Genomic DNA, 12138 nt, shown 5'->3' with positions numbered 1-12138 from the left:
ATTGCAAAATAAATTCGTGGATTTTATCAAATTTTTTGTTTATTTTCAAAATTATATGAAACTCTAAATTTTTTTGGAATCAAATTTTTGAAATTCTAAGCATCCATAAACCTTTCCTGGGGTCATGTGAGGTCCCACCAAAAATGTATTGCCGTTTTGACATTTATTTGATACAAACAAACAAACAAGTAGACCGTCAAGCTAAATATATTCATTTATTTAGCTTTGAAATATAACTGGTATTGTACAATGTACATATTTCAGAAAGAATGGCAGAAATTATGGAAGAAGATAAAGTTACCATTAAAGAAGAAATCTCTACTGTAGAGGATACGTGTACTGTATTTGTAGTGGGAGAAGATGTAAAAGAGGAAAGTACAGAAAATCAAGGTATTGTTGAACATTTTATAGATATATAATATATACATATATTTATTGAGGTTGGTCGATTTTTAAAGTTTTTTTAGAAGTTCAAGATTATAAACCCAAAAAAACATTACCACAAAAAATTACAAATTTGTTTGATATATTGCAAAAATACTGATTTTTGAGACTCGGCCAAAATTTTCGTCTATGGTCTTAAAAATCAGTTTTTTTATCAACAATTTTATAATTTCTGAATATCAGTATTTTCATACGGATCTCTTGATACACAAATCATGTATTTTGAAGAATTTTTTACCTCTTGAATTTTTGAACTACCGAATTTTTTTAGTTAAGGGTGATCGATTTTTGATGTTTCTGGAAGTTAAGGCTCATAGATCTAAAATTCTTAAAATCGGCTTTTGGTTGACACTTTCAAATTGAAAAAAAAACGTCTTTCATAAAATGAAAGTTAATATTCCAAATTTTACGAAACTTTCCTATTTTAGCGAAGGAACACCCACTCCCCACTTGCTCTTTAAAATTCTTTTCTAAATTGTCTTAACCTGTCCTTTTTTACTCACCCTGTATATTTGTATTAACTAACCCCACCCTGTCTCTTCGACAATTGATAGATGTTTATATTTTTGCTTGCAATAATCTTGTATTTTTCCCCCATGCATTTGTAAACTAACCTTGAATTTGATAAAAACCAGCTGTGCTCAATTTTACCTTTAGGAACCAGGTAATAACTACAAACATAAGAGTTGAGCATGAACTCTTTCCCTTTGGCTTACCTCAATTTGCACTGATTAAATCTTATGTATATATTTCAGGTAGGCAGTTTATACAGGACTCAACCGTGAACTGAAAACACTATAGATCAGTCCAGGGTTAATTATATGCATGACAATANAAAGATTTGATTTAATTTGATAATCAATCGGGTGAAGAAATATTATCAAAGACTTGAAATCAACATTTACCAAGTTCTCATATAAAACTAGGATAGATTATTCATTAATTAAAGGGACTGTAGATGTAATTTCAAGTGACTCTCAATTGATAGAATGATAGTTCAGATTCAAAACGGTAATATAAATTTTGTTTGATCAATTATGAATGAGATTTCCAAAGTTTTGTTTTAAAAATACTAATTATTTAAATTTGTGGGTTCTTCACTAAATTTCTCATTTCTTGCTTTAGAAACAATGCAGAAATTACAAAACATAACATTCTAGATCAGATTAAGGTTTCAAGGTTACCGTTGTGAATTTGCAATAATATTAATATAAAATATTAAATTAATATTTTGTTAATTATATTTTTTAATTTCCAGATGAAGTTGTCAAGATTGAAGTAGATCCCCTTTTCCCAGAACAAAAGAGGATTAAAAGAAGTAAACTGAGAGATAAAAGAGATAAAAGTTATCCCTGTGGAAAATGTGATTATGTGGCAACTAAATCCTGTCATTTGAAGACACATATTCAGAGTAAACATGAAGGAGTGAGATATCCCTGTGATCAGTGTGAGTACCTTGCTACTGAAGTACGCAATTTAAAGAAACACATTGAAAATAAACATGAAGGAGTAAGATATCCATGCAATCAATGCGAGTACGCAGCAACTGACCAAAGTAATCTAAAGATTCACATTAAAAATAAACATGGAAGGGTAAGATATCCATGCAATCAGTGTGAATACACTGCCACTACAACAAAAATTCTGAAGAGACATATTGAATCTAAACATGAAGGAGTAAGATATCCATGCAATCAGTGTGAATACACTGCCACTACAACAAAAAGTCTGAAGAGACATATTGAATCTAAACATGAAGGAGTAAGATATCCATGCGATCAGTGTGAGTACACTGCCACTCAGGCATGTAGTCTGAAGATACACATTAAATATAAACATGAAGGAATAAGATATCCTTGTTCTCATTGTGAATACGCTGCCACTACAGCAAGTAGTCTTAAGATACACATTGAATTTAAACATGATGGAGTAAGATATACATGCAATCAATGTGAGTACGCTGCTACTAGATCAGGTGGTCTGAAGAAACATATTGAATCTAAACATAAAAGAGTGAGATATCCTTGTGATCAATGCGAGTACACTGCCACTACAGCAAGATGTTTGAAGATACATATTGAAAATAAACATGAAAGGGTAAGATATCCATGCGATCAGTGTGAATACACTGCCACTACAACAAAAAATCTGAAGAGACATCTTGAATCTAAACATGAAGGAGTAAGATATCCTTGCGGTCAATGTGATTATGCTGCAACTAACCAAAGTCATTTGAAGACACATATTCGAAGTATACATGAAGGACTGAGGTATCCCTGCGATCAGTGTAAGTACCTTGCTACTGAAGTACGCTATTTAAAGAAACACATTGAAAGTAGACATGAAGGAGTAAAATACCCTTGTTAGTAGTGATATTTTACCTCTACCTAGCAGTATCTCAATTGAAGAAAAAATATTAAATCTAAACAAACTTGTCCTCATTGTGAATACGCTGCCACTACAGCAGGTGATCTGAAGAAATGTATTGAAAATAAACATAAAGGTGTGAAATATCCCTGTGATCTGTGCAATTACGTGGCCACACAAGCAACTAATCTAAAGAAACACATTGGGAGAAAGCATGAAGAAGTTAGATATCCCTATGGCAAGTGTGTTTATGCTGCGGCTGACCCAAGTAATCTAAAGAAACATATCAAAAATAAACATTAAGGAGTGAGATATTCCTGTAGTCATTGTGAGTACTCTGGTACTGTTCAAAGTTATTTTCAGGAGGCATATTTTAATCAAACATAAAAGTATAAAGAATGAACATATTCCTGTGTGATGTCACCTCTGCCCAAAAAGGCTATCTAAGACAGCATATTAGAAATAACCATGAAGGATGAAGATATCACTGTGACTAGTGTAAATACGATATGCTGTGGAGTGGGGAGGGGATAGGAACGGTCAGTGCTTACCTAGGAGCTATACCTGCCTCCCGGGCCGGTCCAACCCACAAGTACCTTACAGCTGATGTATCCTGACCTGGTTTACAGTCAGCAGATTTAACCTCAGTCTTTCTCCTTCTTTCTGCGCATTATTGGTTTTTATTATATAAATCATAATTTCTTATTTTACAATATTTAAACATAAACATTTTCTTTTTCCTCAAACTTTTATTGAGAAAACACAACGTAAATATCTTTATATAAAAAAATCACAGGGTTAACATAAACATTTAACAACCTCTTCTTGACGCTTACTTCCTTTAAATCATTGTTAATCTTTCCTGCGGTCATGTAAGGTCAAACAACAAATTTGTAGGCGTTTTGACGTTTATGGGATACAAACAGACAGACAAGCTAACTATATAGATAGAGAAAGAGTTAATTTTAATCAGTGGAAATCTTTGTTTGCAAATCTAGCTTTTAATTCATATTTATTAATAGCCTATTTAGCATTGAAATATAACTGGTATTGTACAATGTACATATTTCAGAAAGAATGGCAGAAATTATGGAAGATGATAAAGTTACCATTAAAGAAGAAATCTCTACTGTAGAGGATACGTGTACTGTATTTGAAGTGGGAGAAGATGTAAAGGAGGAAAGTACAGAAAATCAAGGTATTGTTGAACATTTTATAGATATATAATATATACATATATTTATTGAGGTTGGTCGATTTTTAAAGTTTTTTTAGAAGTTCAAGCTTATAAACCCAAAAAAACATTACCACAAAAAATTACAAATTTGTTTGATATATTGCAAAAATACTGATTTTTGAGACTCGGCCAAAATTTTCGTCTATGGTCTTAAAAATCAGTTTTTTTATCAACAATTTTATAATTTCTGAATATCAGTATTTTCATACGGATCTCTTGATACACAAATCATGTATTTTGAAGAATTTTTTACCTCTTGAATTATTTTTGAACTACCGAATTTTTTTAGTTAAGGGTGATCGATTTTTGATGTTTCTGGAAGTTAAGGCTCATAGATCTAAAATTCTTAAAATCGGCTTTTGGTTGACACTTTCAAATTGAAAAAAAATCGTCTTTCATAAAATGAAAGTTAATATTCCAAATTTTACGAAACTTTCCTATTTTAGCGAAGGAACACCCACTCCCCACTTGCTCTTTAAAATTCTTTTCTAAATTGTCTTAACCTGTCCTTTTTTACTCACCCTGTATATTTGTATTAACTAACCCCACCCTGTCTCTTCGACAATTGATAGATGTTTATATTTTTGCTTGCAATAATCTTGTATTTTTCCCCCATGCATTTGTAAACTAACCTTGAATTTGATAAAAACCAGCTGTGCTCAATTTTACCTTTAGGAACCAGGTAATAACTACAAACATAAGAGTTGAGCATGAACTCTTTCCCTTTGGCTTACCTCAATTTGCACTGATTAAATCTTATGTATATATTTCAGGTAGGCAGTTTATACAGGACTCAACCGTGAACTGAAAACACTATAGATCAGTCCAGGGTTAATTATATGCATGACAATAATAAAATTTTAGCCTTTAAAATAAAACTTTCTCCAGGTTAACTATTAAATTATTTATATAATAAGAAAATAAACTTACAATGTTGATTTGTCCAGAGGTTTGTAGCCTATAGTTCATTAAATTGCACCGCAGTCGCGAACAGGATAACTAAAAATGAGCTTATTTAGTCCGATCGAAGTTTTCATGTTTCACTTCAAATATCCTTTTTTAAGTGGTGACTTTCTCACATTCATCACAAGCATCGTGATTTTTAGATTTATTACCTGTATTTGATCTAGAGGAGGAGCTAGACCAGGGATACAGAATCAGAGCCCTTCCGTGGAGGTATAGGAGGGGAGCAAAAGTTCTTCTCGTCGGAGAAACTGGAGAAGAGGATACAACTAAGCCAAAGTTGTGCAGGCCTGGTACGTAGAGGTATATGGGTCTCTAGAGTACCAGTAGGATATTCTGGAGCATAAACTGAGGATCCAGAGAACAAGGATGACTCAGCTTCCGGTGATGTCGGAGTCTTGACAACGGAGGTCTAAATAGAACTAATTAGACCGAGTTCCAGAGCTCAAAGGTTGTGAGCTTTGATCCTCACCTTTATATAGACTTCCTTACACTCAGGATGTCAAGATTAGTAGGTGGGAGTAGAGGAGAACTGAACCATCTCAGAGTAGAAGAGAAGGAACCATCTCAGGAGTTAAGAACTTCTCCGCGAGTCAGCGGAGCAAGTCGAGTTTGTATATCAACGGGACTCGTGCCAGCCTAGCATGAGAATTATGTTGAGAGATTTGTGAGAAGTCAGGATATTATTTAAGCTCATTTTAGACATTTGCAATTTTTTCACCTGGTTTAAAGCACGGATACGAGCCCGGAACTATTTAGAGGAATCACAACAATCACAATTATCTACATATATTTTATAAACCATCCGTAGGAATAAAACTTTGCAACGTTGTGTAAAGAGCATTCAACGTTTATTAGCCTTGGTATTTATTACGGATGATTTATAGACCTGGAGAAAGAGGGGGCAACTGACCCATTGTGTTCTGAAAGATAAAACTCATTATTTACAGTTTTTTTGAGGCTTAGGCTAGGTTTTAATTAGGCATTGGCGAGACAGTATATAGGTTTTGGCTAAATATTATACATATATGTTAAATTATAAAACATTTTAACCATAAAACTCAGTTTCTGCATTATAAAACAAAATCAGGTTATTCATTATAAAAATTGGCCTTTAAATAGTTACAGATTAAAAATCTCAATTAATTATATAGAGTTGAACACGTGATTGATTAGTAGAAAATTGTGCATGTAGAGTTCTGTGTGATAGATTGATTGTTTGCAGAGAATTCCTGGCTGAACACACTGAGTAACGTCTTGTCGCAGAACACCCTGAACACACATTAGTTTATAAAGATCCTCAGATCTTACACCAGCTAGTGGGATAGTTTATTCACTAATTAAAGGGACTGTGTATAGACATAATTTCAAGTAACCCTCATTTAATAGAGTTTTAAATTTTGAACGCTTAAAAGATTTGATTTAATTTGATAATCAATCGGGTGAAGAAATATTATCAAAGACTTGAAATCAACATTTACCAAGTTCTCATATAAAACTAGGATAGATTATTCATTAATTAAAGGGACTGTAGATGTAATTTCAAGTGACTCTCAATTGATAGAATGATAGTTCAGATTCAAAACGGTAATATAAATTTTGTTTGATCAATTATGAATGAGATTTCCAAAGTTTTGTTTTAAAAATACTAATTATTTAAATTTGTGGGTTCTTCACTAAATTTCTCATTTCTTGCTTTAGAAACAATGCAGAAATTACAAAGCATAACATTCTAGATCAGATTAAGGTTTCAAGGTTACCGTTGTGAATTTGCGATAGTATTAATATAAAATATTAAATTAATATTTTGTTAATTATATTTTTTAATTTCCAGATGAAGTTGTCAAGATTGAAGTAGATCCCCTTTTCTCTGAACAAAAGAAGATTAAAAGAAGTAAGCTGAGACAAAAAGGAGATAAAAATTATTTCTGTGGAAAATGTGATTATGTGGCAACTAAATCCAGTCATTTGAAGACACATACTCAGAGTAAACATGACGGAGTGAGGTATCCCTGCGTTCAGTGTGAGTACCTTGCTACTGAAGTACGCTATTTAAAGAAACACATTGAAAATAAACATGAAGGAGTAAGATATCCATGCAATCAATGCGAGTACACAGCAACCGACCAAAGTAATCTAAAGTAATGAAGGAGTGAGATATCCCAGTTCTCATTGTGAATACGTTGCCACTCAAGCAGGTGACTTAAAGATTCATATTGAAAATAAACATGAAAGGGTAAGATATCCATGCGAACAGTGTGAATACACTACCACTACAACAGAAAGTCTGAAGAGACATATTGAATCTAAACATGAAGGAGTAAGATATCCATGCGATCAGTGTGAGTACGCTGCCACTCAGGCATGTAATCTGAAGATACATATTAAAAATAAACATGAAGGAATAAAATATCCTTGTTCTCATTGTGAATACGCTGCCACTTCAACAAGTAGTCTCAAGATACAAATTGAATCTAAACATGATGGAGTAAGATATCCGTGCAATCAATGTGAGTACGCTGCTACTAGATCAGGTGTTCTGAAGAAACATATTGAATCTAAACACGAAAGAGTGAGATATCCCTGTGATCAATGTGAGTACGCTGCAAGTACACCAAGTAGTCTGAAGTTCCATATTGAATCTAAACATGAAGGAATAAGATATCCTTGTTCTCATTGCGAATACGCTGCCACTACAGCAAGTAGTCTGAAGATACACTTTGAATCTAAACATGAAGGAGTAAGATATCCATGCAATCAATGTGAATACGCTGCCACTACAGCAAGATATCTGAAGATACATATTGAAATTAAACATGAGAGGGTGAGATATCTATGCGACCAATGTGATCACGCTGCCACTACAGCAAGATATCTGAAGGAACATATTGAAAATAAACATGAAGGAGTGAGATATCCATGCGACCAATGTGATCACGCTGCCACCACAGCAAGATCTTTGAAGATACATATTGAAAATAAACATGAGAGGGTGAGATATCTATGCGACCAATTTGATCACGCTGCAAGATGTCTGAAGAGACATATTGAATCTAAACATGAAGGAGTGAGATATCCATGCGATCAATGCGACTATTCTGCAACAACAGCAGGTATTCTGATGAAACATACTGAAAATGAACATGAAGGAGTGAGATACCCATGCGATCAATGCGAGTACGCTGCCACTAGGGCAGGTAGTCTGGAGAAACATATTAAAAATATTCATGAAGGAGTAAGATATCCCTGTGATCAATCCCTAACTCTTACACATCCTTACACCTTAATTTGTGAAGACTGAATTTGTTGCAATGGGGAAAAGGGAGACTTCTCCCTCCCCTCTCTAGTTATTAAAGGGGNTCATTTATTCAAGGTTACAACCACAAAAATAGTGTTTTTTTATAGGTTGACTCAGCACAACTTCGAAGAACTTTGCTTGCAAAGAAACTTTTTGAATAACGGGCGAACAATGAACATTTTGGTGCCCTAAAAGGGTCAATTACAAGGGTCATAACTGAGATTTAGATGAAGTTCTTAAAGCTCTTATCAAGTATTTCTGTTACTGTTTTTCATAAAACAGATTCGCTTTTTAAAGGGGAAAACACAAAGTTGTTATTTTGGGAAAATTTTTGATATTTTCCCTCAAAAATGTTTTGCATTGTTTCCTGAGTGAGCAAAAAGTAGCAGAAAAAAATTCTCTATTTCCCCCTTTTTTTACTTTTCTCTTTTTCCCATCCCTTTTTTCCCTTTTCCCCTACCCTATGAGGGAAAAATGTTTTTTCATTCCCCTTAGAGGTTTTCAGACATATGTTTTGCAGGTTGAAGTGTCTGCAAATTAAATGTTCTCATCTATGAAGATTGTTCAGCACATATCTGTGAAGCTTGTGGATCAATATCAGTTTTCTTTGATTTGAAAAAATCGTTGAAAGCTTGATATGTTTCTTTTTGTTGGTTAAGCACTCTTGTATTTCTATGTCTGTTTCCAGATGTTAAAATACCTGATGTGCTGGATTTGTGTGCCGACTGTTAAATTGTAAAATTTAATAAATTGTAGGATTTATTAGTCATTGATATTTAAATCCTAATTTTGCAGATTAAAAATGGTTTAAAACGGTTTACGCTACAATTTGGCAGTTTATTAAGGTCCAGTGCCTATTAAATCAATGCCAAATGCTATGTTCATAACAAAATGGAAAATATTGGTTTTGTTTGTAGTTTTTTGCAATTTATGGCTGTGCTTTTTTATTTTATAAACTAGTTTAAGCACTGTCACATTTTAGTATACCTATACTTGAGCTGATTACAGATTGTGGACAACAATGTCGGTCTGGGCTGCAAAATCATATGCAGGCAGCTACAGAGGTAGAATGGTAGCTAAGCCTGGGCCAAGGTATTTGCTATTATCAAAGCAAATGTAAAACAACATAAAGTAGAATACTCAGATAGAAGAAATAAGAAAATGATAATGGATAAGATGGTCAAAGACAGTAATAACCCAATCGATAAATTTTGTCTCTTTAACCCCCCGGGATCACAGTTTCCCTTCCTTTTTTATCTTTTCCCAATCCGTTTTTCCATTCCTATTTTTATTTTTATTTTACATGATATTAACAGATATTAGCCTGTGGTTTCTCAACATATATCATATTCCTTTTCCAATTTTGGGTTCATCTCTTAAAACCCTCCGGCATCCCTTTTCCCCTTTCATTTTCCATTTTCCCCTTTCATTTTCCCTTTTGTCCTTTCTATTTTCTTTCCTATTTTCATTTTCATTTCCCAACCCCCTATTAAAGCTATTAAAAAATATTTACACCTCTGCTTTTGCTTTTCATAAAAATCTTTTTTTTAAGATCTAAATATTTATTCAGTGATTAAAGATTAAAGATTTCATAAAGTTTTACAATTATCTCAGAGAAATTTTACCACATATTAGTTTTTTTGAATTTACCAGCTGTAAAACAAAGTGTATTCTTAGAATGCCAGTGTACACGTTCACATCCTGGTATTGATTTATCTGTGCTAGGAAAACAGGCATCATAGTTTCCGATTTTTTCCGTGGTTTTATCGGGACATATTAAACACGTAGTATCCTGACAAAATCCAAACATAGGATTCACAATATTGGATGGAGGATTCAGGCCAGGCGCGGGTTCANGGTCTACAGTCAGCTGGTTTATCCTCAGTCTTTCTCCTTCTTTCCCCGCATTTCGGTTTTAATTTTTAAAATGCTTGAACCTTAACATTCAACAATATCTTTTTGGCATTTACGTCTTTTTTATCAGTTTGAGTTTTTGTTTCTTCATTTATGCATATACCATATTTACTGTATATATTTCAAAAAGAATGGCAGAAATTATCGAAGATGATAAAGTTACATTTAAAGAAGAAATCTCTACTGCAGAGGATACGTGTACTGTATTTGTAGTGGGAGAAGATGTAAAAAAGGAAATTACAGAAAATCAAGGTATGGTTGAACATTATATACATTTACATATACATATACAAATATAAATTAAGAATGAAATTAAGGAAATTAATACTTAGCATTTTAAAAATAAAAAAGTCAAAAATAAGATTCTTTAAATTTGTTTGTTTTGGTATTAAATTAGATTGATTAGTCCGTTTTTTGAGGCATTTATGTGGTGAGACGTTTCCATGGTGATGCGTTTTCATAGCACCCATTACCTTCCATATTAAAGATCAGATTAAGGTTTCAAGGGTATTGTTGTGAATCAAACATGCCCCTCACTTGAAATTACAACAACAGTCCCTTTAATTTTAGGATTTTGTTAAAATTTTAAGATAAAATATGTCTTACTTGTGTTTGATATTTTATTAATTTTTCTTTTTTAATTTTTCAGGTGAAGTTGTAAAGATTGAAGAAAAGAGACTTAAAAAGAAGAAACTGAGAGAAAAAAGAGAAAAAAGTGGGAAATCCAGTCATTTGAATACACATAATTAAAGTAAACATGAAGGAATGCGATATCCTTGCAATCAATGTGAATACGCTGCTACTGCAGCAAGTCGTCTGAAGAATCATATAGAATCTAAACATGAAGGTAAGGTAAGATATCCATGCGACCAATGTGATCATACTGTTACTACTGCAAGAAGTCTGAAGTTACACATTGAATCTAAACATGAAGGAGTGAGATATCCCTGCGATCAATGTGATCATGTTGCCACTAGAGCAGATGATCTAAAGAAGCATATTGAATCTAAACATGCAGGCGTGAGATATCCTTGTTCTCATTGTGAATTTGCTGCCACTCAACCAACTAGTCTAAAGAAACATATTGAAAATAAGCATGAAGGAGTGAGATATCCTTGTTCTCATTGTGAATACGCTGCCACTCAACCATCTAGTCTGAAGAAACATATTGAAAATAAACATGAAGAAGTAAGATATCCCTGCGATCAGTGTGAGTACACTGCCACTACATTAGGAAATCTAAAGATACATATTGAATCTAAACATGAAGGAGTAAGTTATCCATGCGATCAGTGTGAGTACACTGCCACTACATTAGGAAATCTGAAGATACATGTTGAATCTAAACATGAAGGAGTTAGATATCCATGCGATCAATGTGAATACGCTGCCACTAAAGCATGGGCTCTGAAGAGACACATTGAAAATAAGCATGAAGGAGTGAGATATCCCTGCGATCAGTGTGATTATCTTGCTACTGCATCATATAATCTCAAAAGACACATTGTAAGGAGACATGAAGGAGTAAAATACCTTTGTTAGTAGTGATATTCTACCTTTACCGAGCAGTATCTCATTATTATTATTATTATTGAGATCAGTGTGAGCTCACTGCCACCACAGCAGGTTGTCTAAAGAAACACATTATAAATAAACATTGAGAAGTGAGATATCCAGTGTAAATATCATGTCATTAAAAACACATTAAAAGAAGAAACATTAATTAATAAGTACTTTGCACTGTAAACTGCAAATTGTCTATTCTCTTGTTTATTTTGGGTTTTCCTCGCTTATCTTTTATTTAAAGCAGAAAATGGAAAATTTAAAAAAAAATGGTGGGAAATAAAATTTGTAATTTTTAAAATGTATTTGGTAATTTTTACCCCATACCGTGATTAAAGATTAAAGATTTCAT

General features: G+C 33.1%; 3 protein-coding genes and 1 long non-coding RNA gene across 8 annotated transcripts; 3 read left to right on the top strand and 1 right to left on the bottom strand.

Annotated features, from left to right (window-relative positions):
* Nucleotides 1–232: 232 nt before the first annotated feature.
* LOC111698172 (transcriptional repressor CTCF-like) lies at nt 233–3537 on the top strand. The gene is made up of 2 exons (XM_023468430.1): nt 233–390; nt 1703–3537. Exons 1-2 carry the CDS (start codon nt 270–272, stop codon nt 2809–2811), a joined length of 1230 nt encoding a protein of 409 aa, XP_023324198.1. The 5' UTR covers nt 233–269; the 3' UTR covers nt 2812–3537.
* Nucleotides 3538–3551: 14 nt separating this feature from the next.
* Nucleotides 3552–12112, top strand: LOC111698173 (transcriptional repressor CTCF). Of its 4 annotated transcripts, XR_002764477.1 has the most exons (4): nt 8378–9154; nt 9292–9401; nt 10354–10475; nt 10873–12112. XR_002764477.1 is itself a non-coding variant. In XM_023468431.1 (3 exons), the coding sequence occupies exon 3, from the start codon at nt 10989–10991 to the stop codon at nt 11763–11765; it is 777 nt and encodes a 258-aa protein (XP_023324199.1). In that variant the 5' UTR covers nt 9164–9401; nt 10354–10475; nt 10873–10988; the 3' UTR covers nt 11766–12112. The 4 variants fall into 3 exon arrangements, 3 of the variants coding, with proteins under 3 accessions (XP_023324200.1, XP_023324199.1, XP_023324201.1); XM_023468431.1 differs by lacking the exon at nt 8378–9154 and having other exon boundaries at nt 9164–9401; XM_023468432.1 differs by lacking the exons at nt 8378–9154; nt 9292–9401; nt 10354–10475 and adding an exon at nt 3552–4009.
* On the bottom strand, nt 4798–5826 carry LOC111698174 (uncharacterized). 2 transcript variants are annotated; one of them, XR_002764479.1, is made up of 4 exons: nt 5733–5824; nt 5164–5650; nt 4979–5047; nt 4798–4852 (listed from the first exon to the last, which is right to left on the bottom strand). It is a non-coding gene; the product is annotated as an uncharacterized LOC111698174 (long non-coding RNA). The 2 variants fall into 2 exon arrangements; XR_002764478.1 differs by having other exon boundaries at nt 5164–5826.
* LOC111698167 (zinc finger protein 431) lies at nt 6577–8366 on the top strand. The gene is made up of 3 exons (XM_023468425.1): nt 6577–6598; nt 6846–7017; nt 7151–8366. The coding sequence occupies exons 1-3, from the start codon at nt 6577–6579 to the stop codon at nt 8310–8312; spliced, it is 1356 nt and encodes a 451-aa protein (XP_023324193.1). The 3' UTR covers nt 8313–8366.
* Nucleotides 12113–12138: the final 26 nt, after the last annotated feature.

The sequence above is a fragment of the Eurytemora carolleeae genome, unplaced genomic scaffold (assembly GCF_000591075.1).
Source record: "Eurytemora carolleeae unplaced genomic scaffold, Eaff_2.0 scaffold21, whole genome shotgun sequence".
NCBI lineage: Eukaryota > Metazoa > Arthropoda > Copepoda > Calanoida > Temoridae > Eurytemora > Eurytemora carolleeae.
This window is presented reverse-complemented; position numbering and strand designations above follow the sequence as displayed.

What these genes read in the sequence shown, in the direction of transcription:
- LOC111698172 (XM_023468430.1), top strand. Translation starts at nt 270, where the DNA reads ATGGCAGAAATTATGGAAGAAGATAAAGTTACCATTAAAGAAGAAATC. An exon ending in GGAAAGTACAGAAAATCAAG is followed by an intron (nt 391 to 1,702) that starts GTATTGTTGAAC and finishes TTTAATTTCCAG; the next exon opens with ATGAAGTTGTCAAGATTGAA.
- LOC111698167 (XM_023468425.1), top strand. Translation starts at nt 6,577, where the DNA reads ATGATAGTTCAGATTCAAAACG. An exon ending in GATAGTTCAGATTCAAAACG is followed by an intron (nt 6,599 to 6,845) that starts GTAATATAAATT and finishes TTTAATTTCCAG; the next exon opens with ATGAAGTTGTCAAGATTGAA. An exon ending in AGTAAACATGACGGAGTGAG is followed by an intron (nt 7,018 to 7,150) that starts GTATCCCTGCGT and finishes CAAAGTAATCTA; the next exon opens with AAGTAATGAAGGAGTGAGAT.
- LOC111698173 (XM_023468432.1), top strand. Translation starts at nt 10,989, where the DNA reads ATGCGATATCCTTGCAATCAATGTGAATACGCTGCTACTGCAGCAAGT.